This window comes from Rattus rattus, chromosome 5 (assembly GCF_011064425.1).
Source record: "Rattus rattus isolate New Zealand chromosome 5, Rrattus_CSIRO_v1, whole genome shotgun sequence".
NCBI classification, from domain to species: Eukaryota; Metazoa; Chordata; class Mammalia; order Rodentia; family Muridae; genus Rattus; species Rattus rattus.
The window spans coordinates 30,175,989-30,202,632 of record NC_046158.1 but is presented as its reverse complement, the minus strand read 5'-3'; the positions used below and the strand labels follow the sequence as shown (position 1 = coordinate 30,202,632).

General features: G+C 41.0%; 1 protein-coding gene across 1 annotated transcript; it reads left to right on the top strand.

Annotated features, from left to right (window-relative positions):
- Positions 1-529: 529 nt before the first annotated feature.
- Arl5a (ADP ribosylation factor like GTPase 5A) lies at positions 530-25,744 on the top strand. Its single transcript, XM_032903280.1, has 6 exons — positions 530-832; positions 8,657-8,717; positions 9,155-9,302; positions 10,907-10,990; positions 18,790-18,941; positions 21,315-25,744. The coding sequence occupies exons 1-6, from the start codon at positions 787-789 to the stop codon at positions 21,361-21,363; spliced, it is 540 nt and encodes a 179-aa protein (XP_032759171.1). The 5' UTR covers positions 530-786; the 3' UTR covers positions 21,364-25,744.
- The last annotated feature ends 900 nt before the right edge of the window (positions 25,745-26,644 follow it).

Genomic DNA, 26,644 nt, shown 5'->3' with positions numbered 1-26,644 from the left:
TTGTTTACAGTCTTTTTGGACTCAGCTCAGATAGCTTTTGTGAACATTTAAGATTTTTTAAATCGGGGGGAGATATTTAAGGAAAACTGTTCTGGCCAAGAGTGGCCTGAGAGTGTGGAGGGAGATTGGAGAGGGAAGAGCCTGAGAAGCAAAGACAGAGGTGTGGGAAAAACTGCAGCGACTTAAAAAAAAAAAAAAAAAAAAAAAGGCCAAGATTTCAGCTGCTGTCAGCGATAATAGGCTTTAAAGAGACCTAATGCTTACCATCGTCCGGGCCCAAACCTGGGACTTTTGGAAGTAGGTATGGTTATATATTTGCATTGTGGCTCGAGGCTCAGAAACAACTTCAAACCCGGACAGCAGCACGCCTAGAGCGCCTTAGCCTTCGCTGGGTCTTCCGTGCTGCAGCGGCCTCCCGCCCCTTCGCCCCGCCTCCTGCCCCCTCGCCCCGCCCCCGGTCCCTTCGCCCCGCCTCTGGCTCCTGCGCCTGCGCAGTCCCCTAGCTCCTCCCTGCCCCTGCCCGAGCAGCCGCCGGAGAGGAACTGGGGGAGGACGGTGGCCCACGAGGCTCGAGCAGACAACGCGGCGGCGATGTCCGCGAGCCAGGCGAGCGCCGCGGCGGTAGCGGCGGGGCCTCGCGCGTGGCTAGGTGGCCTGGGCTGCGGCCTCCCCGCGGGTCCCTGGAAGCGGGCGCGCGGCTGGCGCGGGAGCAGAGGCGGAGGCCCCGGCGCGTCCTTCTGCCCCGCAGCCTGAGCCCGGGCGGCTGGAGGGCTCCGCTGCCCGAGGATGGGAATTCTCTTCACCCGGATCTGGAGACTGTTCAATCACCAGGGTGAGGCTGGGCCGGGCGAGGAGGTCCCGGCCCTTGTCGGGCGGAGGGGGTCGCCTTTGTCTCTCGGGAGCTGGGGAGAGCTTCCTCCCGCCATACACCCATTGCTCCGATTTGATCGCGAGCGCGAAGGGTGTCCTGCTCCACGCCGGGGGCCCAACGCGCGGCCTGGCCTGCCTCCATCCGCGTCGCCGGCCGGCAGTTGTGTTTGGGCCGCACGGACAACAGCTGGGGTTCTAGGGTGAAGACCGAGGGCCCTGGCCCTAGAGGCGCCACCGAGCCCACAGTTTGCAGAATGCGGAAAACTGGAACTAGTGCTGGACTCGTCTGGTTCGCTTCGGGAGGCTCTCTTGGGGGGAGGGGCGGGGAGACCCTCGCTGCGGAATAGTGGTGGAGTCTCTCCTTTGCGCCGTTTGTCTCTGTGGTAAAGGTCAAGCCTAAGGTCGTTTTCCTTCTTGGGTTATTAGAGGGTTTTTGTTTTGTTTTGTTTTGTTTTGTTTTTTTGTTTTTGGCCCTTGTTAAAGTGTTTCGCTGAAAGCTTTTAAAAGCCTACCTCGGCTCTCATTCGTTAGCATTAGGTAACTACCAGGTTACTCTTTAAGTTCGCCCAAAAGCAGACATTGCCACGGCAGACATAGAGGATTTATAAAAGAAATTACAGAATTGGGTGTGTGATACTGGAGAGAATATGGTTTTAACAGAACTACATAGTTACTAAAATGAAACGTCGTGCTTTTTTTTTAAGCTCTACTTGCGGTTCATTCCATCTGTCAACCACGTACTGTTTTTCTCTTGTATAAGCTGGTAGCATTGTCGCACCCCCACTTTTTCCAGTTAAAACTTAATGAACGGTGGTGCCTACTCTTTAGACGGAGCTGTTTCCTGGTTTGCTCCTCCTCCGGGATAGAGCTGGCTTTATGGAATTACTTGTAATACCTAGTGGGTTATGCTTCTTTAATAATAATTTTTTTAAAAAAAATTATACTTTAGATAACGGTACTAAATGAAGTGGAAGGCAATAAAGAGGATTATTTCCATTAGCACTGTCTGGTCAGCAGAGTTCGAGTGACGGGGTAGTGGTCTCCAGTGGCTTCACAATTCCGTGGGTTTACATACTCTCACCTAGCACAGGAGGAATTTGTGGGGTCTACGGTTTTTGAATATTAAAACTCTAGGTTTGAAGTACTAACGATTATATCGTTGTAGAACTGGTGATGTTTATGGGAGTAATAAGTATCTAGTTCTGTCCTGTACAATCTGTGAATTTAGTGAAGCTAGTGTTTCAGTTCTGCTTTCCTTTAGACTTTGTGCTTTAAAGTGTCTCTGGTACTGTCCTCACTTTCTGGTTTGACTTAATGGCAACTGTTGCTGTAACTTAAAAAGTGAATTAGAACTTTAAAAGAAACTCAGCTAATCGCAAGTGATAGCAGGAATACATTGGTATCAGTACAGATCTTATAATCTGCATTTTGTAGTAGTGTTTGCCTGGACATTTACTCCTTGTTTAAAAATTAACAAGAGAATTAATAGAGTTCAGTTTCTAGAAAATTCCCAGTCAGTATAGTGAAACCATGAAGAAATGGTTTGTTAAATGGTCTTTTCTCAGCACAGTAGCTTCATGGGATTCACTGTGGCAGACACTTGTTGGTACTTTTGGACCTGTGGAGAATGGGACACAGAAATTAGGCGTGTCTTCCATGCTTTGTTTTACAGAAGGTTCAGGACATGTTTCCGTACTCGTCACAGATGTGACGAAAGAGGCTTTGAGTAATTGCAGAGTTTGATAGACTGATGAATGCAGAGACATAGCAGCTCTGTCTTCTCAAAAAGCAGCTGCTCAGTTAAAGCAGTGATGGTGAGCTGCCTACCTAACCGAGGAAACCGGAGGTTCTATTTAGGTGAAGCAGATTCTGCAGTGCTCCAACATTATTCTAGATATTGTCATTTATTGACACCGTTAAAAAAAATACTGAGGCTGGGGCTCAGTGGTTCCCACTTCACCACCCCTGTCCTAGAGAAAACAGGATGTGGTGGTGGGGGGTCACCTGTGATCCTGTCACTAAGGATGCACATCCTTGGCTACATAGTAAAGTTAAGGTTAACCTGGGCTAAGGGTTGGGGATTTAGCTCAGTGGTAGAGCGCTTGCCTAGCAAGCGCAAGGCCCTGGGTTCGGTCCTCAGCTCCGGGGGGGGGGGGGATAACCTGGGCTAACATGAGATTCTGTCTCAAAAAAATAAAAAGTCTGTAAGTAGTTATTTCCCTGGAAAAGAGGAAGCAGGCTCAAGTGGCTTCTGCGGGTTGAGAAAGAACAAAGAAATGAGGTGATGCTCGTTGATCTTTATAAGAAGCCACTGACAACTTTTCTCCCTGTTGACCGAGTTATGTTGTGAATCGTTAGATTTAGGTTTGCCATCCATGACTGCACCTCTAGAAGAGCCTGTTGTTCGTGTCTGGCTTAAATACCTTTCTAGCTCCTGTTGGGATCTAGGGCAGCAGTTCTCAACCTGTGGGTCTCCATCCCTAAGACCATGGGGGAAAAACTGGTTTTTACTCTTCATAACAGTAGCAAAATTAGAGTTATGAAGTAGCAGTAAAGTAACTTTATGGTTGGGGGGAACTATGTTAAAGGCTCTCCGCATTTGGAAGGCTGAGAACCACTGCTCTAGGTGTTGGGAATAAGGCAGAGAATGAAACAGACAAATCTTGCCTTTATGACACTTTTGTTATAGTCTAGGGCAGAGAAAAGAGAGCAGCCCGTCTCTATAGATGAATTGGCAGCTGGTGAATCTGGTGTTACTTTTGCAACACTGGGCTCCAGCTGTTTCACCTGGGTTGGTTAAACTGCCCTGTTGGGTATTACTTAGAAATTTCCATTTTACAGATGCACCTTAGGGCTTTATTTGAAAATGGCCTGGGATGTTAAACAAGGATCTCTAGTGCCAGCGTGTTCTCACCATACCCTCCCCTGGCCAACACACACACACACACACACACACACACACACACACACACACACACACACACACACACACACACACACACACACACTTTATAAAGAATGTGGGTAGGTGAAGGAAGAATCTTTCCAACACCTATGTAGACTGTAAAAGGTGTGGAGTTTCCCTGTTGACAGCCTTGCTCCTCCCTCTGCTCATTGGTTGTTAGGAAAGGAATCAAGTTATGAATGAGTGCTAGCAAAGCTGCCCCCTGCTGTGTTGGTCTTGTGTTGGGGGAGCCACCTCAGTTCCTGGTCTTTTTTTCAAGGGAGTTCATCCATGCAGGAGAGTACAGCAGGAAGTGACTGGACATTGTACCTTATCAGGACACTGCCTCTGAGCTCCAGGTGCGCCCTGTCTGCATTCTCTCAGTGAGTGCAGAGTGGAGCTTCTGGAGGGACATTGTTCTTGATGACAGTGCACTCTGCACAAGCTGTTTGTAGTGCACGCACCTTTACCCTTAGTACCTGGGTCTTGTGTAGCATAGTGATTACTTTTATCTTCTTACCAGTACCTCGTTCTAATCAGTCTTTGTAAAACTTTCCAACCTCAAACTATTATGTAATTTCTGCCTCCTAATGGGTTTCTGATTTTCATCTTTGTTTCTCATTTTTTTTCCCTCCCCCAGCAATTTCTTAAAAGCAAGTCTTTGTTACTACAGATTTAGGGTGAACAGATGTGTCTGAGCTTTTGATGTTGGGACACAACGTGTCATCTACAACATTCATGCTCAGAATTACATGGTCAATTTTACCAAAAAACAAAAGTCAAAAAAAACCCAAAAACTTCATAGTATTTTAAATAAGTTTATGGCTTTTGTGCTGGGTCTCATCACAGAACTGACATGCCTGCCAGACCTAGACTTGGTAAGGCTAAGTGATAATTTGGATATGAGATGTTTGTGTTTTCCAACTTTGTGTGATTCATAGAGATAGAAGGTCTTTAAATGATGGTTACTTTTAATTTTTTTGATGAATTTACCAAGTAGTAGTCAGATAGATATAGACTTAGACAACCAGTGGACTAGTAGGCTGCCTGGGTTTGTCGAAGAAAATGAAGGAGGAAGGAGCCATGGACAAGAAGTGTTTTTATGACAAACTACTGATTGGTAAGGTAGAGTCCAGGTCAAATTCTGAATCCCAGCAGAGAATGATGGCGGTGTTTGTGCTTTCCTGAGTGCAGGAGTACTGTGGGAAAGGCCTTCTAAATGAAGTCATACAAAACAGCAATTGCAGTGATTCACAAGTGCCAAGGAGTTGAAATGGCCAAAGTCTGATTGACATGTGTCCTCCGTCATCCCACCTCCTGTTATGCTATATGTATGCTCTGTGGAGGATGTGACTTGAAGCACATTGTAAGGAGGAATTCTAACACTGCAGATTTACATTCTCTGTAGAGCGTTGTTATGTCTGGTGATGAGCGCAGAGTGCAGAGACCGCAAGGATGTGCGGGAGTTGGTTTAGTACTAGAACGTCTGTGGATGATCTAATTCTACCTTGGGAATACACTGGCTTGTCACTATTGCGGTGGCACCACACACACACAACTCTGTCTTACTGTTGCAGTCCTCGTTATGACTCACACGCCCTGTCTTTGATTTAGGAAGCCACAGTCATTGATACTGTAAGCTCATTCCCCTCTAGTGGTTGGAGTGAATTCAGTGTGTGGGCATGAGGATGTGTGAGGGGGTGATCCACTGGATTACAGACTCTTCTGTACGTTGAACTTTGTGTGTCCACTTAACACAGACACCCACACCCAGCCTGTGGCTCTTTGGAGAGGTTTTTTGCACATCCTTGATTTACGTTTCTTCTTCTTCTTCTTCTTCTTCTTCTTCTTCTTCTTCTTCTTCTTCTTCTTCTTCTTCTTCTTCTTCTTCTTCTTCTTCTTTTCTTTCTTGAAATGTCATGATAGCCTTTTATGGTACAATAGCTTACATTCCCTCTGTTTATATTTTTAGTAGTCTCGGTTGGGGTGTGTATTTATGTATTTGGTAGTGGTGTAGGACTTGGTTAATTTTGTAAAGTTAAGCACAAGAGCAGTGTCGCCAGATTGGAGAATGGTGCTAGCAAAATTAAGTGGAAAGTCGGTGGGGTAATCTGGCGACCAGGTTCACTGACCAGCTGTCTGGGTTTAGTGTGTAGCCAAGGAATTAGGCGTTTAGGATTAAGACACTTACCCTTTGCCACAGTCATCCCTTCTCACCTTGTCCCCAGTGATGTAACCTCCATTTTCCTATCTGCTTTACCAGCAGGGGCATAGAAGGACATGTGGCCTTCAAGGCTTCTAACTTCCGGTGTCCCAGCACCTTCTTACCTTTCCTGCTCACCTGTTAGGACTTCCCTCATTCCCAGTCTTATGGAACATAACATAATGGTTCTCTTTGGGAGCTAAATCTTTTATCTAGCTGTCTGTTTTTCCATCTTGAGTAGTTAAAAACTTTACATTGTGCCTCCAGGTACAGGGTCACACATCGTATCATCCACCATACACTCCCACCCCTGGGTTTTGTTGTTGGGTTTTTTCTAGACACTCTATCCTTTCTTTAGCTTGTATCCTGAGAAAATGAAATTTTTGTGATGTGAGCCTCTTCCCCTCTGCCTTACTTTAGCATCTGTTGCTGCGATAGTGGTTCTGCTCAGGATGCTTGCTTGTCCTGCTCCGCATGTGGCCAGGTGCGACCTCCCTCCCCCACCCCCACCCCCACCCCCCTACGCTTTCTTAGGTATTTTTGATGTAGATAATCCTTTCTGGGAGCTAAGAAAAGTAGTGGTTTTAGAATCAGAACATAAGTCCTTGAAGGCCTCACTAAAGATCACAAAACAAAAGCAAAGAACTGAAACTTGTGTCCAAACTATAGGATGAGGTTTAACGGGAAAGGTATTGTTTTAGAAACCAGATAGGTTTCCTGCCAGTGTCTCCTCTTATTCAGTGTATGTTTAGAAGCTCAATTTAGAATGTCATTGGAAAGACTTTTTTTTTTTTTTTTAAAACAATTATCACGCAGGGTCATACCCTGTTTAACGGAAAGCTGTGTTCATTTCAGCTGCCTTTTCCCTGCTGACCAAGATGGTTCCAAGGGACCCTCTTTAAAACTCAGGTTCATCTTGTGAAGCGAAAGGATTTATCACCACTGAGAACGTTTACCATGGTGTACCTCAGGCTCTGGAAGCAAGAATGACAAAGCGTTTGAGAAGCAATAGCACTGCGACATTGCCTGCTCATAACGTCCGGATGTGATTAAGGGCTGTGCAAACAGATAACGTGTTGTCATCTGTAGACACATTGTTCACACAGACATCCGTGCTTAAGTCATTGCTTATGTCATTTCACATAGACTCTTGTAGTTTTTATTACTTTTGGACGGGTCCTGTTTAGTCTGTAAAGTTTCAAGAACACCATTCCTTTCATTGATGATTATAAATGTGTTTTGTTTCTGAGCACTAGAAGTTTTCCTAAATTTTGACCTGTAGCTAATCATGAGGGTAGTACAAAATGTACTCCTTCAAGTTAGAATTAAGCTGCTATTTGAGAAAGACTCTAGTTAGCTTGTTTCAAAACTGAGCCTCACTCTGCAATGTTTGCTGTGTAAACCGTGCTAGCCTGGAACTCACCTGCCTCTGCCTCTGCAGTGGTGTGATTAAAGAAGAGTGCCATCCCATCCAGTCCAAGGAGGCTTTAACTTAAAGTGAGTGCTCAACTAGGAAATTTTCTTTTCGCTTTAATACCTTTGTAGATGCTTGTATTAACAGAACAGAAGAAAGCGTACATCAGCAAATAGGGAATGCTTACATTTGCAAGTAAAATTAGAAAGGTCCACTTGTGCTAGTTAGAAACTTATCTGGAAGAAAGGCTTCCTAGCTGAACTCAGTTACCTGGTCCTGATGCACATGTGGCCCCACCGTGAAGTACATTCATGGTCATGAAGCCTGTTGGAATCCCACATTACTCAAGAGTTTTCTGATTTTAATTCAGCCATAAAATATACTTTCCTCTGATGAGATTGGTCATTGTTGACTTATTATAATAACACTAAAAATAAATATAATATGTAATTATATATTAATATATACATATATGTGTGTGTGTGTCTGTGTATATATCTATAATGCAGCTGTTAGATTGGTAGTGAATGTAGCTTGTAAGTGTTAAGCCTGGGTTAGGGAGCCTATACTCAGCCAGTTGAGTTTGTTTTGTGTTTTGAAATAGTGTCTTACCACATTGCCTGGTCCAGCCTGGTGCCTGGAACTTGGGATCTTCCTGTTCACCACTCAAGTGTCTGGAACCTCAGCCGTGGCCACCATTCCTAGCTTGTCAAGCTCCTTCAAAATATATGTCTTTATTGTACTTGCTGGTGTTCTTCTGTGGTACTCATTTTTATGTGTAACTCTCGCTGAGGTTGTGGACTCAGGGATAGTAGCAGGATTGAGTTTACAGACTCGTGAGATATAAATTTACTGTTACCCATGGGACAAACTCTTCTTTTTCTCCTTCCTGTTCACGTTTCCCGTGGACATGCCCAAGGGAAGCCTGCACTTCCACACTCTGAATTCAGTAGCTCAGATCATTTGTAATGGTTGTGACTGTATTTGGGGGTCCTTCGCTGAGTGTAGACTTCCTTAGGCCCAGAAAAAGAGGGTGCTTCTGACTGCCTGGAGAGACTGTTGGAAAGATGAGAGGTGTCCACGTAGAATAACAGCACGCTCCTTGCTTGTTGAAGTATTCTTTTGAGTTCTTAGAAGGCTAAAGAGTGCTAATTGCTGACTTATACAGAGTAAAGTATGGGATCTGTGTGTGTGTGTTGTAAGTCTCTGCTGGTTTTTATTTCAGAGCACAAAGTTATTATTGTTGGGCTGGACAATGCCGGGAAGACTACCATCCTTTACCAGTTGTAAGTATTAAGTGCTTAAAATTTAATTTTGTTATTTCTAGTTATTCATTTGTTTTTGTGGTTTTGATCAATGAAATCAATGAAAAGTTATGTGGATCCAAGCAGAGTAGCCATAAGCCAGGAGCCAGATTTAAGGAGCTGTCTGTGCTGAGCTAGGAATTTGCACAACACCAAGCAAGCATGCTCACTGTTTGATTTGATTCTCTTGTTTTTAGAAAACAAGAGCATGTTTGTTTATACACTTTGCCCAAATGATCTGTAATACTCTAAAACCATTATTTATTTGAGCTCTTTTATATCTTTAATGAATCATTGTGTGAGCTCAAAAACAAGGGCACTTGGGTATAAGTTAGAAGCCGTGCTGACTTGTCCCTTGATGTAAGAATTGTGAGATGAGCTACCTTCCTCACTAATTTTGTAAACTTCTCCCCTCCTAGTTCCATGAATGAAGTTGTACATACATCTCCTACAATAGGAAGCAATGTGGAAGAGATTGTGGTTAATAATACACGTTTCCTGATGTGGGATATTGGTGGCCAAGAATCCCTTCGTTCTTCCTGGAACACTTATTATACTAACACAGAGGTAACATTCCTAATGCTACTGTTTACATGAATGTCTGAGTCCTTGAGAAGCATTTGGCTTTGAGTCATTACGGTCTTTAAAAAGGAGCAGCATTTTGATTTTCGAGTGTGAGCCTAGTAGTTTTCCATTCCTTGTTTCCAAACCTTAACTCCATTCATCATCTGGTCTCTGTAGGGAGAGTTGGTGGGTGATCAGGCAGTCAGGTTGTTTGGTCCAGTAGCTACTCTTAAATGTCTTGCATTTCATGATTTCTGATTGCATTTCCTTCTTGCTCTTCATATGTGTCTAAGTGGGAGAAATCCCAGCCAAGTGAAAGGACTCCTCTGTGGTTTGAGTCCTAGCCAGTTTTTGCTGAGTATTTTCTTTTATGCAGTATAGTTGCCGTTGAAGAAATCTTTTAATTATAAAGCATTTTAGATATAATCATATGGTTTTATTTACATGTTTTGTTCCACGAGAATATTTCAAACCTATGACATTTAAATTCATCATCTAGGCCTATAAGTTGAAAGATTGAACCAGTTGTTTTTTTAGTGTGTATTATAAGGCCTTAAAAATACTCTGCACATACATATGTAAGGCTGATATTTAAATCATTAATGATACTACCAAGTATCTTGTGGCCTGGCCCCAGCACTCCATTAGCATTTCATCCTGTGATTGGAGGAATTGTACGTATGGCTTATAAAGGTCAATGTCAGACCCCCATACACAGTGCTGCAGGCATTAAATTGTGTCATCCTTGAAAAGGGTTGATTCAAATGCCATCTAAAGTCTTCTGCCAGCAGACTACCCAGTGAAATGTTGTAGTTGTTGCAACCTAAGGAACAAAAGGCTAAAAATCATAGCATTTTATTTGGGAATTATTACCTAGTCCTAAAAATAAAAGTGCAGTGTGTTTCGGTAACAGGTAATGTGAGCGATATAAGTATAGTAACTGCACATTTCCCTCTTCTTTGTGATGCTCTTGGTTAGTGCAGTGGGGTCTGCCCACCCCAGAAGCCACTGTTTGACCATGTGTTCATTACAGAGCTGTGCTTGCAGATAGCAGATGCTCTGGGCATAAGGAAGCACTTCTTTTATATGCCAGTTGATACCTTCAATTTGTTAATTTCTTTATCTGTCACATTGTCCTACTACATATACCGTTCTGGGTTTCAAAGAATAGTAGTAGTGATTGTCTGGAAGTAACTTACACTGGAAACCTAAAGTGTTGGGGTTTGTTTTTGGTTTGGTTGTTTTTTTTGTTTGAAATAGTGTTATGGTGTAAATACAGGGATGTAGGGATGTAGGCCTATTAGTGTTCATACAGTAGTTTTGAGAAGAAAAAAGTTCTATTTTTATTAGAGTGTTAGCATAATATTCTTTGCTTTTGTTTTTTTTAAAAACTAGTAAATGTATTTGAATTAGAAATGAGTCAGATCCTTAAGCTTTATAGCAAGTATGCTAAGTATCCCTGGTTCTCTTACCATACAGTAGATTTTATGTCTTAATATAAGTGTCATGTAATTGAATGTGTAAGTACCTAATGATTTTTCAGATACCAAATTCTGTAAGTCACTAATGATCTTTTTTTTTTTTTTTTTTTTTTTTAATTTTTTTAGTTTGTAATAGTTGTGGTGGACAGCACAGACAGAGAAAGAATTTCTGTAACTAGAGAAGAGCTCTACAAAATGCTAGCCCACGAGGTAAGTCTGCTTTAGGTAGTAAGTGAGAATGGGCATCCTATTACCTCTTACAGTTCCTCATAAAGAGTATTTCAATGTAAAAAATTATCTGTTGGTCATACCTGCTTGTCATTCATGTTTTGGGATTTTCATACTTCCCAAATTTGAAGTGTGTCAGGAAACAGGAGAAAGACTGCACAGATAACCATAGACTGGTCTGTAGCTTAAAACTCTTAATTTATAGGTTTCACTGGGCAGAAGAACTTCTGCTATGTAGCTTTCTTTTTACGTTTTGGGCAGATTATTCATACAGAGGATTATTTTATGACAGGCACATCATAAGTATCTGCACATATAATAGTTCTTGAGTGTTCTCTGTTATCAGACTAATATTTAAATCTAGTGGCTCTTAGGGTTTTTTTTTCCCCCCATTTTTTAAAATCTCTTTTACCAAATGAAATTATATGACTAGCTCATAATTTTAAGTCTTTTAAAATACTACTAGTCACAGTATTCAAAATTTAAGTAAATTAGGGCTGTGTATATATTCACTGGTAGAATGCTTGCTTGCCTGGCTGTCCTCAAACTCCAGAGATCCACTTGCCTCTGCCTCCAGGTACCCCAGGTGTGGACCACCATACACAGCTGGAGGCTTTGAGTCTCTACAGTACATTCCCTATTGGGGGGGGGGGGACATTTCCCCATAGCTTATTGAGGCTGACAAAAACAGTAATCGATAAACAGGAGAAGCAGTTAAAAGGCAGGCAGTTTGACAGGCACACTATGTTCACTTAAGAAAACAGCAGCAATGGCCTCCTTCCTGAGGCTTGTGCCCTTCTTTGCCATCAGCTTTTGTCTGGTGTACAGCACTATACACTAGTCCTTAAATCCAGTTGTAAAACGGTAGGCCGCACCCATAGAAGTCATGCCACTGTTGTACCAGTACTCACACATTTTCTTTAGCATGGTAGAGCTGTAGTCCACAGGATCCGTAGCCAACCAGATTGCTGGAGACAGTTCTTCCTCTAACAGCCCACAAGTACCTTCTAGCTCTGAAAACCATCCAGTAGGAAGGATTAACAGTTAACAGTGTCTGATATCTCCATATCCTGTAGCCAAAGCATGCATTGTCTTCAGCAGTATGGACTCTACGCAGCTCTGGCATGCAACAGAGAACAGTGGCATTCCTTTATAGTTGTGGCCTTTAGGGCCTCCCCAGCTGACAAGTCATTGAGAGGTTGCCTACCTCTAATATTGGGATTTTTGCCAACAACTTAGAAGTGCCTACCCAACTCACACAGTGCCTTGGTTTCTTTTCCTGTTCATGTAATACAGTTACTCTGAGAAAAGCAGCTTAAGACAGAATAGATTTGTTTCAGTTTATAATTCCAGAACTATATAGTCAATCTTGGTGAGGAAAACACAGCCAGAAGGCAGGAACGGGAGACTGACTGATCACATAGCACCCAGATTTAATTAGCAATAATCTCACTTTGGATAAACCTCATTGGCTACAATACCACCACTGCCAAAGCTTGCACCCAGATCTAAGAAGTAGAGACCAGTGGGAAGTGGGCTTTGTCATACAGTTTCAAGGTCTACCCTGGTAGTTTAGTTCCTCCAGTAAGGCTGTTTCTGAAAGTTCTGTCATCTTAAGCGGCATCACTGGTTGGGAACCAAGTGTTTACACAAATGAGCCTTTAAGTGATCATTTCATATTCAAACCACAACATAAAACGTTTTGTATTTAAAACTGTAGCCTTTAGTGTTCTTGGTGTTTTTTATATATCTGTATAACAAGTATTAGCATTGTGTAATGAAATATTTTTACAAACCACAGGTAGGATCTCTGAAAAACTACCATAGTAAGTACCAGTTGATGGCTGAAGGGATACTAAAAAAGAAACATTAGCAGATGTAATATAGCACAAAAGATTTCATCATACCTGCCAGTTTTGTTGTCAGAAGGGAGTGTTGAGAACAGCATATCTGAATGAGAGATATTGCCCTTTATTGTTCCACAATCTAAAACATTTACCATGAGTCATCCTACTTCCTTGCCCTGTGTTATTGTGCTACTTCAAGACTGCTCCATATTTCTTTAACACCAGCAAGTCCTAACTGGACTAGCTTTCACTGCTCAATTTGGCTCACTCCCAAGTTAGGAACAGAGCCATACTTGCCTGCTATGTCTAGCACTAGAGTCAGCTTCTTGGTTCTGACATGTTCTAGGCTATTATTGTGCCTTTGCTTTTATATCAGCCAAATTTGGCTGCTGAAAAGATTCCATGCTGGGCAGTCTCCACTCCTGGTATGCTTTTTTTATATATACACTGGAGCTATAATTGCCTAGCCCAAGGCAAGCTTATCACTTGGCTCTTTTATCACTTAAGTCTTCTGTAAACTGCTCTTCTGGTTTTTTTTTTTTTTTTTTTTTTCGAGCTGGGGATCGAACCCAGGGCCTTGCGCTTCCTAGGTAAGCTCCTACCGCTGAGCTAAATCCCAGCCCCGCTCTTCTGGTTTTTTAAGCCCTTTAGAAGCTTAATAGCACAACATTTGACTTTCTATTGTTTTTCTGGGAATTCGAGCCTAACAGAAATATTATCACATACATTTGTCTTTTTTTTTTTTTTTTTTTTTTGGAGCTGACCGAACCCAGGGCCTTGCACTTTGCCCCTAGGCAAGTGCTCTACCACTGAGCAAATCCCCAACCCCCACATTTGTCTTAATGTAGCCTAGAGACCAGCTTTGACCTTCTCTCATTCCTCTTATTTACCATTTTACCAAACTGCCAGTCTTCTTCATTTAGATTCATTAAAACCTCTCTAACCTCATAAAGATCATGTCCCCTCCTAGGGTTTAGCAACAATAGGGTACCAACTATTGTACCAAAGTTTGCACGATGAATTTATTGACTTACAGGAATATGGGTAAGGGGTTACACAGCTGACATAAAGGCAATTGACCCTAACGCCTACACTATGCTGGTTGACTTCCTCATAAAAGCAGCATTCTTGCAAAGCTGTTTGCAACTTACAGATAGTTTTTATGATCCTGAATCTCTTCTCCCCATTAGACCTTATATGTCTCATAACTTTGGGGATGAAACCTTGTGTCTTATAAGTTTTAGGAGCTTCCTGAGACTTGTGAGTTTTTGTTTTTTTTGTTTTTTTTTTTTTTTTTCCTTGAACCTTAAGGACTCTCCTTCCAGGATTTGTTCCACTTAGAAGGAAATTGCTACATAACATATGTATAGAGTATACTTTTTTATTTCAGTGGAATGTGATGAAACCTAAGAAAATTGGGATACTTGTCATAAAGTTGTATGCTACTATTGATTCAGTGACTTCTTTTGGATTTTGCGTTACAGATTTTATTTGTTTCAGGTAGACTATTAAAAATTTAGGGGACCTAATAAAAGGTGGGGTTTGTAAATTAAGAGTACACTTTTCTTTTAGTGATTGTGCTTAATGAATGACCCCACCCCACCCCAGGTTTATAGGGAGTGGCACCATTAGGTAGTATGTGACCTTGCTGGAAAAGGTGTCTCATGGAGTGTGGGCTTTGGTTTTAAATACTAAAGCCAGGCCCAGTATTACTTTGTCTTTCTGCTGCCTGAGGATCCAAATGTAGAAATCTTAAGCTAATTTTCCAGCACCATATGTATGTTATCTTTAGCAGGAAACCTCCCTGTTTGATTGCTAACATTGGCTAGTATATAGCAGCGCAGCTCAGTCTCTGAAGTACTTTTTTTTTTTTTTTTTTTTGGTTTTTTTTTTCGGGGCTGGGGCCCGAACCCGGGGCCTTGCTTCCTAGGCAAGCGCCTTCCCCCTGGGCTAAATCCCCAACCCCTGAAGTACTTTTTGCCTGGGGACCCTAACCTGGCTGCTTCCCTTTCCTTTGGCTGTTACACCAAGGCCTAGAAAGTTTATGCGATTAACCAGCTTTTAGAGAGACAGGAATTGAATATAACAAATATTTTGTAATGCCTTTTATTATATGTACAAACATTCTTACTTATACTCATTGCTGGGAGAAGATAAAAAGGAGAAAAGTACAAAGCTGGCTGGAGCTGAGAAAAGCCTTAAAGATGGTGCTGGGACCCATAGCAGGCTCCCTGTTGGGCTGGAGCAGAGTCAGCAAGCAGGCGGAGCACTGGAGAGTGACAGATGGTGAAAGAGCGGAGGCACTGAATGAGAAATACAGTTAGGCGCGATGCTTCAGAGCTATCGTAAAGCAACACCCAACACAATTATTTTTTAAAAACAGAGTTTCTCTGTGTACCCCTGGCTGTCCTGGAACTTGTTCTGTAGACCAGGCTGGCCTTGACCTCAGAGAATAACCTACCTCTGGGAGATCCTTCTTTCTGTACCTCCCAAGTGCTGCCCAACACCACTGCCTGACAACAGCATAGTCTTAGTCAATCAGCATTAATAATTTCTCTTCAGTGTGTTCCAAACCTGAAAGTACATTTTTTTAAGCCTTCTCAAGGCTTATAAGAAATACTAAACCTGGGGTTGGGGATTTAGCTCAGCGGTAGAGCACTTGCCTAGCAAGCGCAAGGCCCTGGGTTTGGTCCCCAGCTCCGGGAAAAACAAACAAACAAACAAAAAAAAAAAAAACAAAAAAAAAAAAAAAAAAAGAAATATTAAACCTTGAATATACTTAATTTTAACATGGTTTCAGACACCAAAATCTAAAATTTTCTTCAGAATGACTCAAATTGTAGAAGGTATCTTCACAAATGAAGCTTTGTGAGACAAAGAGACAATATTGGTGTACCACAGAGAAGCGGGTGTCTGCATTTGCTGCAGTTTGCTTGACTAAACTGACAGATAAGTTAGACACTTTTCCTTTTTCCGTGCTTGCCATCGGACACAGGGCATCCATCACACGTCCCTGTGAAGCACTCTGTTGAGGAGCTATCTCCCCAGCTTTAGAAATCATGTGTATTTTTGCCAAGGCTTCATTAAGTTACTCAGGCTGGCCATAGTCATGTAGTCAGCATGCTTCAGCCTCCTAGGTAGTTGTGAGACGATGGCCTGCACTACCAGGCCTGGATATTTTACATTTTTGTCTGTGTAGTTTGCATATAGAGAACATTTAAATTAGCTTGTGAACAAAAGGTTACTGTTGTTTACCTTAAATTTTCATAGCTTACAAATTTAATTTAATAAATAGCCTTTAATCCAATGTGCTTTCTGTTACTGTCATAATATTGTGTTTGGTCTTGAGGTTATGTAATAAAAAGCAGATTCTCTACCCAGGTAAGATACTATTTTAGGGTTGCCATTTGTTGTTATAATTTTCAATAATTAAGATTGTTGTGTTTGGTGTGGTGTGCTCGTGTGTATTGTTATGCTGTGGAGGCCCAACGTTGATGTTGGGTGTCTTAGATTCACTTCCGCCATATAGCGAGGCAGTCACTAGCTTAATTTGGAGCTCTGTTTTGGCATGCCTGGCTTTGCCACTTTCTCTAGGGAGTCCTTGTCTCCACCTCCTGCACACACTAGGATCAGAGGCAAGCCACACGTCCATCACTTTTACTGAGTTCCGGAGCTCAGAACTCCGATACTCATGTTTGCTACCACAGCAGATACTTTACCTGCAGAGCCACCTCTCTAATATAGACTGTTAATAACAGTTGATTTTTATAGTCCCAGTTTAGGGGCTTCTCTATATTCTATTACTACAAATGATATGTTTAAATTATTTATCAACGGTACAGTGTATATTCCTAACTTGAGCCAAATACCTATATCAGAATTTTGTATTTTGAGTATACCATCACTAGCAAACCTGTGTAAAAGAGTTCAACCTATACTACAAGAGCTATCGGGACATCTACATGATAAGATAGAAATTAAATCCCATGGACAATCTGTCTGCTTACTAACTCAGCCACATAACACCTTTCAATAAGAGCCCATTTTCATTTAGGACAACAAAATTTATCTTTAATAATTCCTGTGTATGTTCAAGTCATGATCCAGCTCTTCTGTTTTCATTGTATTTTTAGATTTTTTTCAGTCCAAACTATGTCTGAAACTAATTAAAACTTAAAACTGTTACCCATCTACCTGTGTTCTTGTCTATTCTTATATAATCCTGAAGAGGGCACTCTAAGTCATTTTGATAGTGCATAAAACACTGCAAAAGACTAACCAAAAGGAAGCTTATAGTCTTACACCAGAAAGAATCAAGTCCCAGAATGTATAAGAATAATCTGTGTGGAATAGCATCATTTTATGTCCACCGCAGATGGTATCTTAAGCACATTGGCACATTAGTGCTGAAATGGCCCTTTAAAATGGGTGTAATCCCAGCATAGGAAAGCAAAGGTAGGGCCATCTCTAAGTCTGAAATCAGCACGGTCTGTGTAGCAAGTTCCAGGACTGCAAAAGCTTAGTTGTTAGACCCTGTCTCAGAGAACTAACAGATCTAGGAGAAGAAACATAGCATTCAGCATCTCTGTGTAGACTGGGAAACCGTGAAAAGTTTAGTTTTTTTCAGTGTCTCTTTGGGTGAGGACAGATTTTTTTGGGAGGTTTAACTCCCAAATGTGTCAGTTTCATTCTTTGTGGCTTCTTGGCCCAGTATGTGACTGTATCATGCATGAGTGTATACACACACACACACACACACACACACACACACACACACACACACACACACACACACACACACACACACGCAAAGCACACACTGTTTCCAAACTGAGAATTTAGCCCGATGTAGTATATTATAGATTCATTTCTTTTCTTGTGTGCTTAGATGATACCAACTGCATACATTGTTGGAAACTTGCAGTATGGTCATTTTCTGAAGAATTTAATTCTCTTGTGGACTCCTGGTTATGAATGGTTTGCTCAGGAGATTGGAGGGAAAGGGATGATGCAGACAGAAAAGCTGATGGAACAATGTTGAGATAAGGCTGTCCCAATGTGTCCAGACAGTAGATAGCTTGCTAATTGGAGTTCTTAAGCTGTGAGTGATGCTGTACCCTTGAAATTCTAGCACTCCAGAGTTCAAGGGGGGAAGATAAGAGTTCAAGATCGCCTGTGCTGCATAGCAAGACCTTGAAAAGCATAAACAACAAATTACAGTATACAGTAACTAATACTAATAGAGCTGAAAAGGTAGCGTGGAAGCATAATGAAGGCAGGACTCGGGTGCAGGAGTAAAGGGCGACTGTTAGTAGCCACTGAAGGTTTTGGTTTTTAATGAGTGTGGTAGATATTTCTTATGCTTGAAAATATGGTTAAGTATGAACACTTAGGGCCGTAAAGCATGTCATTTAAGACTGAACAGTTTGTGCTGAGAATCTTCCAGAGAGCTCAGTCAGTAAAGAGTGTACTGCTCAAGAATGTCAATGTGCATCTGACCCCAGCACACACCTCTGAAAAAGAGCACAGAGCACACACCTGTGACTCAAGTGCCGTGCAGGAGCAGACTGGATTCCTAGGCTCAGTGGGCTCCACATTCAGTGAGAGATCCTGTTTCTAAAGAGTGAACATTCAACACTGACCTCTACCTCCACACTTATCTGCACATACAGGGCATAAACTACACCCCTCATGCACATACACAAAGACACAGAGAGATACACAACCGAGAAGTATGTAAGCCCATACAAAGATTTATTTAAAATATGCTCAGTGTTTGTTTCTGTCAGTCTGTGAGGAGTGAGATGGTGTAGACTGTGAAAATAAAAAATATTAAAAAATAGTTTAGTTTACTAAAAATACAAAAATTAACTAGCTAAGTTGAAAGTCTTTGGGGAAAAGTACTGGCCTTTAAAGTTTGATTTGCTTTTACAGGACCTAAGGAAAGCTGGGTTGCTGATTTTTGCTAATAAACAAGATGTTAAAGAATGCATGACAGTAGCAGAAATCTCCCAGTTTTTGAAGCTCACTTCTATAAAAGACCACCAATGGCATATCCAAGCATGCTGTGCTCTCACTGGCGAGGGGTAAGATGTCTTCTCATTAGTACCATACCCTTGGCTCAGAAACATGTATGTCATCAAGTTGATAATATTTCACGGAGCCAATGTCTAAATCAGAGACTTTGGATGGTTACGTAATAAGATACACATGTATGTACGTGAAGCTTAGAGAAATGAGAGTGTAACAGGTCTGGAAAGGCCAGATAATACTTTTTACCTTTTGAAAAATAATGTGTTATAGGTGTGTTACTTGAGTAAATGTCTAACCAAATGCTGTGCTCACAGAGGCCAATCCTAGGAAGCCCTGGCTCTGCTAGGATTGGAGTTACAAGCAAGTTTGAGCCACCATTTGGGTGCTGGAAATGAACATGGGTCCTCTGCAAGGACAGCGGAAAGATGGGAAAACCACTGTTGAGTGTAAGAGTGAGTGAGCGAACTCAGTGAGTGCATTGGGAAATGCACAGAAGAAGTCAGTGGTAGTTAAAGAAGAAATAGATTTTAGGATAGCAGCTGTAAAGTCCTCTTTAAAAATTATTTACTTTATGTGTATGTGCCTGAATGTGTATATATGTGCCATGTCCATGCAGGAACACACAGTGGTCAGAAGAGGCTGTTAGACCTTGGAACTTGAGTTACAGGCAGTTGTAAGCCATTGTGTAACCAAACCTGGGTCCTCGAAAGATTAGTGAAAGTTCTTAACTTCTGGACGGGCTCTTCAGTCTAGCGGTAAACTCTTGATTTCAGCAGGAAAAGAAAGGAAATAGAGGAAGTTGGAAATAGGGTGAAAAGCTCAAAGAAAGAGTAAGTTTCTTTGCTACTTTCCAAAGGTATGGCTATCTGTTCAGAAGCAGTAGAAAAACTTGAGGTTCTAAAGACTCGAGTTCAGGATGAGCTTCTTTATCTTTTCATCAGGGTGAGAAACACAGGACCAAAAGGTGAACTGGGGACAGGATAGGAACTCTCTCCCTTTGGAAACCACCAAGTGCACGGGACGATGAAGCACTCACATCACCAAAACTAGACCAAAAACTTGCTTTCCTTTGGGAGTCATTGTGGGCTGTGGAGTCAAGTGGTCTCTTGACCCCACTCATGCCGTGTGCTGAACTTGCTAGGCCTGGATTTCTTGTATGTATGGGAAGGGTTGTGACACGGCTGTTGGGAAGATAAGAATAATGGCTGTTACGTGCTTAGTGCAGTTTGTGGTTTATTAGTAGTTGACTGCTGTACATTTAACAGTTGGAAGTCATTTTTTGCATTGTTTTCTGTCAGTTTAAATATAGGAGTCTAATTATGAAGAAAAGTGGTAACTCCCAAAAAACATTTGTTTGCTTCATTGCTTTTTGTATTTTATATTTTTTATACTTATACTTGTTCCAAAAATTTAAGTTAAAACCAATTACAGTTAGATTGGAGAGAAAGCTCAGTGACTAAGAGCATGGTGCTCTTGTAGAGGACCAGAGTTCAGTCCCCAGCATCCATGTCAGGTGGCTTATAACTCTCTAACTCCAGGCCCTGGGGGTATTAACATCTCCTTTTTGCTTCTGTTGGCACCTGCACGCATGTGTGCATATAGACACATACATATAAATAATAAAAAAGGTGACTTTTCTAAACATTCACTGTAGCAGGCTTTTGTATCTACGTGTTCATCTTAGACAATAATACTCAGGACAGCATTGGAACAGGAGCATCACTTATGACTGTTTCTCTCTTGTTAGGCATTTGGTTTCTCTTGTTCCAAGGATGATCCCTTTCTATATTTCAAATTAGTCCAGTTACTTATTAGTCAAAAAAAAGTAATAATGATATACTCATTGCCTCAAATATTTTGCATACAGTTATACTATATACATACTTTGTGTTAAGAACTCTAATATATATTTAGTATAATATCCCATTATTTTTACTTCACGTCGTGAGCATTTTAATGTCAAAAGTATTTTTGGGAAGGGAAGATTTTACTGTTTTATAATGTGAATGTTCTAAGCCATGTTGGGCTTTGCTGATTCTAGACATTCAGAGTTCACTCTTTCCTACTTAAAAATGCTTTGAGGAAGTCATACAAAAACTGGCTTACCTACTGATTTTTGTTTTTAGAATACATTGCTAGAATTAGAAAAACAAGACAGTGATGAACACGCACACAAACTCACACACACACACACACACACACACACATGCACGCATGCATCCCTGTATTCTCTGGGCATTAGTCATGTGAGTGTCCTGCATGTGTTAGGCATTGATCTAAGCTTTAAGGTAAAATTGAACCAAAGCCTTTACATCTCTCCTGCTCTCAGATTTCACTCTTCGAGTTAAAGAAAACTACGCCTACAGTTGACAGTCTGTAACTTTTTAGTCCATAATTGAATCACATGATTTTTGTTGTCTTTTTAGGTTATGCCAAGGACTTGAATGGATGATGTCACGGCTGAAGATCAGATGATCTCTTCTGACCTCTTCTCCTGGACTCTGTATAAACAAAGTGCTGGACTTTATCTGAAAGCTGCAAAAAATGGTTTAGATATATTTATAATAAACTGACTTAAGAGTTTTCTATAAGAAGAAAATTAAGACCACTTATTTGAAAACAGAGATGAAATGTCACCACCTCGTTTGCTCTCTCATTCCTTCCAAACCTGTGACTGGTATTTTCTCATGATGAATCCTCTCCAGACATGGGAGAGCTCTGACGAATACAAGGGAGAGGAAGACATTTGAACTTGGAGCTTTATTTCCTCGACTAGCCCACCCTGCCCCAAGTGAATGTTCCCTTTTCATTACATTGAATCAAATACGGATCAGCACAGATACTGTTTCCAGTTTTTAAAAATGTAATAATATTATGGAAAGTATTTTACTTAAAGTTGAATATGTATTGTGTATATACCTCAAGTTCAGGTTAATGGCTTTGATTTATTTGTGTTCTAAAGGAAAGCAAATAACACAAGTTAATGACGTTATTTTCCTGATGTCACTGAGTACCATCTTTGGTGTTAATTGTCACTGTTTAGTTTACCCTCTGTTCTCTGTATTGTCCTAACAAGCCAACCCCAACCCAGAATCGGTAAGCTGCTCCTTAAAAATGAATAGGGAGAAAGCTTGACGTTGTGTACCTATTTTTGTTGCTCAGTCATACAGATGGAAATCCATAACGCAAGTGGGTAGAGTCTGCTAGACTCCTGGCCTGGTGTGGCCGGGCAGAATTACTCGAGAAGCAGTTGTCAGACTTTCCCTTCTGCTGGTCCTAATTCAGCCAATTCAGCTACTAATCGGTCATTCATAAATTGTGATTAAAATGATCAGGTAATTTTTAATTGAAAATCATGGTGTGAAATAATCTACCCAAAGAGGTAACATCCTATAAATAGTAATAATTAATTTAGCTGCAGCCTTTTCAGGTATTAAATTATATGACAAACAGTTAAAATGAATTTAACAGTAAACATAAGGCATAGTTTTCAGTGAACATTAATAATTTCTCAATTTGCAGATTAGCATCTGCAAAGGTATCTTCTTCCATTGCATAAAATGCCTTGTTTAATAGTTAACAAATCAAATATTCTGAATGACTTCAAAAATTTGATTGAAAATTTGAGATATCACATTATTTGTACTAGGATTTGACCTAAAACACCTTTTATATTTGTTAACCTTTCTTAAATTTAGTTAAAATTTGAAGTATTTCTGTCGTAATTATAAACAAAATTATTTTGTGTTTTAACATATTCTTGGTGACTCTTTATACTTTTTGTGCCCTGAAAATTTGAAGGTTACTCCAAACTGTCAAGATTTAGGATATTCAAGAAAAGATTTAACTAGTTTTAGTGTCAGACTTTAAAATTTCCTAAAGAATTTGGTAAGAAATAGAAGTCCACTCTATAAGCATTGAGGAAACTTTGAAAAACCTTTTAGTAAATGTAAGACCCTTAATGACTAAACCCATCGGAGTGGATGAGTGTTCCACCAGAGGCTTGTGTTTGAGATCTGTGCTGTGAGCCTCCCACTTGACCTTCAGCGTTTAATGTTTCCCACCTGCTCAGAGCGTCAGCCCTCATCACTAGGCTTTCCAGGGCTAAGTCCTTCCTGTTCTCACACTTTTTCAAATCATGAGACTTTCTCCTGTATAGTAAAAATCCCCTTAAAGACTCAAATCTACGTCGTAGTTTTGTCAGAGACCAGTAGTCCGTCGAGCCCCCCACCTACCCCAGATCTGCAGCTTCTTAGCTTTTATTTGAATAGTCCTCGCACAGTTGCTTGCCTCTCTGTTACATCAGTTCAGCACATAGCAGCACATCCTGGTGTTGCCGAGGTATTGGCTAGAATTTATTCTTAATTAGATGTTTAAAGCATTTACTCCACTGTTAAAGTTGTCTTAGTGTAGTCAGGTATTGACATGACATAAGAAAGCATGAAACTTTACCACATTTACAAAATATGAGGGATTTTGGTTTTTTGTTTTTTGGTTTTTTTTTTTTTTGGTTTTTAACTATTTTAGACTCAAAAATAATATCATACCTGTGTACTTGTACATAAAAACAAAATTATTACTGAGTAAAAAGATTAATATATGAACTATCACAGCTGTCGTTAACAGTATTAATTAGGTCTGAATACGGTGGGTCCCCTGATTATCATGCTGACAGTTTACATGTCATAGGGCAGAACTCAGCAAGTCCTGTGGTTTCAGGTGTTAATAAGTAAACATCTCATTTAACCTCACTGTGCTCAGCTTTGAAAAGAACAAAGATTTATACCTCTGTACATGTGGATAGATTTAAAGTGTCCTGTTTTGATACTAATTTTGAAAGTTGTTTATCTTCTCTTGATATCTTGGTAAGACTGGCCATAAGAGAAACCATTTGAATATATTTGATTTTGTCATAGCATTTATAAAATGTATGTTTCCCATTATATTGAGAGTTTTATTTTAAAAATCCCCTTATGTTTCTAGCACACCTTGGCCATCACAGTAGACAAAGAATTCAGAGAAGGCGAGTGGGTTAGGCTGTGGGGAATGAGTATTCATTTTTTTTCCTGACATTGTCTCTTAAGAAGAAAGTGCTGGCTGGCATCTTTAATGCGGGTTGTAAGCCTAATTACATAAGCATGAGTCAGAAGGGAGAGGACTTTGCTCCCTGGCCTTTAAGAAGTGCCTCGTAGGTAGTCATGGAAGTCACAGGTAAGTGCAGGAGCTTGAACGTAGGCAAGAGGTCTCTAAGGTGTTCTTTTCCTCTGTCTGAGTGTATAGTATTACGACGCCTAGAAGGGAGGCGCTGTTGGCCCTCCCTTACAGGCACTTTCTATTTCTTGCTGTAACTACAGCAATCACATACAGTACAGACAACCTCAATCTGTTTATATTAGTGTGTAAATAGAAAAACTGTAAACAGCTGTCTAGTCTTCTCCGCAGGCATTTTGGGAATGCTTCTATAGTCTGTTCTACTTTGTTAATGGGGAATAACAGCACATCCTAGATCACCTGTGAACTTTGGGGTCTTCTAATTCCCCTTGGTATCCTGATATTCTCATTTCCAAGATGAGGTAGAGACAGGGTTTCCTTGCATAACAGATTTGAGCACCTGCGTTCTGCAAACACACTCTCCAGAGCAGTTCCATAGCTCAGCTAGCCATTGCTGCCCCGGATGCTTGCTCTCCACCAACGAAGGTCGCTCTGCATAGTCTACATTTTGCCCATAACCCTCATTCCCCAGACCTAGGCTTTGAGTAACTGCTCTGATTCTGTCTGCCCACCCACCAGTGACTCACCACTCTGCACACTCGCATCTTCAGAGATTCGGAGTCTCTCAGGACAGCAGCTTCAGATCATGGTATACAGATACCAGTAGAAGAATCGGACATTGTACTGTCCTTAGCACCTTAATTCTACTTAACAATCACAACTAGATTCAGAAATACAAGAAAAATATATAGACTATGTCAGGTCCTTAAGTTAGGAATTAGGACCAAAGGCTATTAACTTACATTCACATTATTCTCATGTAGCCAAGAGTGGTGATGTTTTGGAGAATACCAGTCCAGCCAGGCTAACATGGAGAAAGATGACAAAACTGTAGTGTTGAGCCTGAAGACATCCTAAAATGGTTTCCCTTGCTCCATTTTTCTTCACATTTGCTTACATAGCAAAGACCAGCATTAAATGTCTAAAGGAATTTTTAATTTGAGAGCTAGTATTACAAAATAAACCTGCTAAAACGGGCTTTAAAAGACAGCAAAATAAGCCATATGTAGTGGTGTTAAAACTAATCCCAGCACTCAGGAAGCTGAGACAGGAGACTCGCTGGGCATACAAGGTCAACCTGGGATAAATAGTGTCAGCCACCATGACTACATAGAGAAGATTGTCACAAAGGAAAAGAAGAAGGAAGGAAAAGCCAGCAGTCAACCATCATGTGTTTCTGTAGATTCAGATGTGATAGAAAACAGATTCAGGATGCTTCTTATAAAACATCTGTGTCATGTTCCTTAAAGCAGGTGCGATCCTTTAAGACCATGACAGTAGACTAAGGGAAAGAGTGAAATCCAACACTCAAAGTGAGAGCTTATATTTAACCCTAAAGTGGATTGAAATTGGGGAGAGATGTAATACAGGATACAGGTGGGCTAATTATGCAATATTTCATCTTTTAATTCTCTAACTCTGTACTGTTCCTAAAAATGGATGAGTGAGTCTCTGTGGTGTTGCCTGCTCAATGTGCATATCCTTGGTAGACATTTCTCATAGTGTGTACTTAAAAAGTGCCTGACATTGATTTGTGTTGATTTCTAAGTCCATGTAATAAACGATACATGTTTTCTATGATAGATATTCTTGGGGTTTTTTGTTGTTTTTTTGAGGGGGTGTTGAGACAAGGTCTTACTATGTAGCTCTGTGTATCTTGAAATTATCTATAGAGATAGGGCTGGTCTCCAACTCAGAAGGCTCTGCCTATCTGCCTCTTGAGCTCTGGGACTACAGCTGTGTGCCACCATTCCCGGTTTGTACTGTATATTCTTGACTTATTTTTGACATAAACCTCAGGGATTCTAAGTCACAATTTATGTTTGATTTCAATGAAACCACGAAGTTAAATATACCAAACCATAGTATATAAAAACACGGACAAAACTAATTTGCTTCCCCCCCACCCCCCAAAAGGGTTTTAACAGATTTATGTAAGGTAAGAGAGGAAGATTTTTAGGGAAAGGACAGTAAATTCCCAAGTGTGGATGTGACTTTATCAAGAGAGGGTGTTAAATACTTCTGACAAAGCCATATGAAGTGTGGTGGCCTCTGATTACAGTGTTCAAAGCATTCCTGGTTTAGGAAGTGAAGTCATGGGGTGGTTGAGGAGCAGGACTAGGATTTGGGACTAAGGCAGAGGTTCCACAGTTCCCTGCTGAGCTTGTGTATAACTGTTTACAAGAGTCTTCATGCTGTACTGAGAACAGTCACGGCAAACCTGTGGATCATGCTTTATTAGGCCTTACACACGGCTCACTGCTGTTTGACCATTCATATTTGAAATGGAGTATTAGTTCGATGTTGACAATCTTCACAGTGAGTTTTGTTACAAAATTCTTCATTCTTAGTCTGTGAGAGGCCTCGGCCTAACTCCATGGTGAGGAGGCTTTTTCCCATTCCCATGTCCCTGAATTTTCCCTTTCTGTTCTGTTTCTCTCTCTTACTCTGAGAGGTAAGCCCCCTAATCTCAAGAATCATTGGT

Coding starts and splice junctions, on each gene's coding strand:
- Arl5a (XM_032903280.1), top strand. CDS start 787: ATGGGAATTCTCTTCACCCGGATCTGGAGACTGTTCAATCACCAGG. Junction 8,718..9,154: donor ACTACCATCCTTTACCAGTT/GTAAGTATTAAG, acceptor CTCCCCTCCTAG/TTCCATGAATGAAGTTGTAC. Junction 9,303..10,906: donor CTTATTATACTAACACAGAG/GTAACATTCCTA, acceptor TAATTTTTTTAG/TTTGTAATAGTTGTGGTGGA.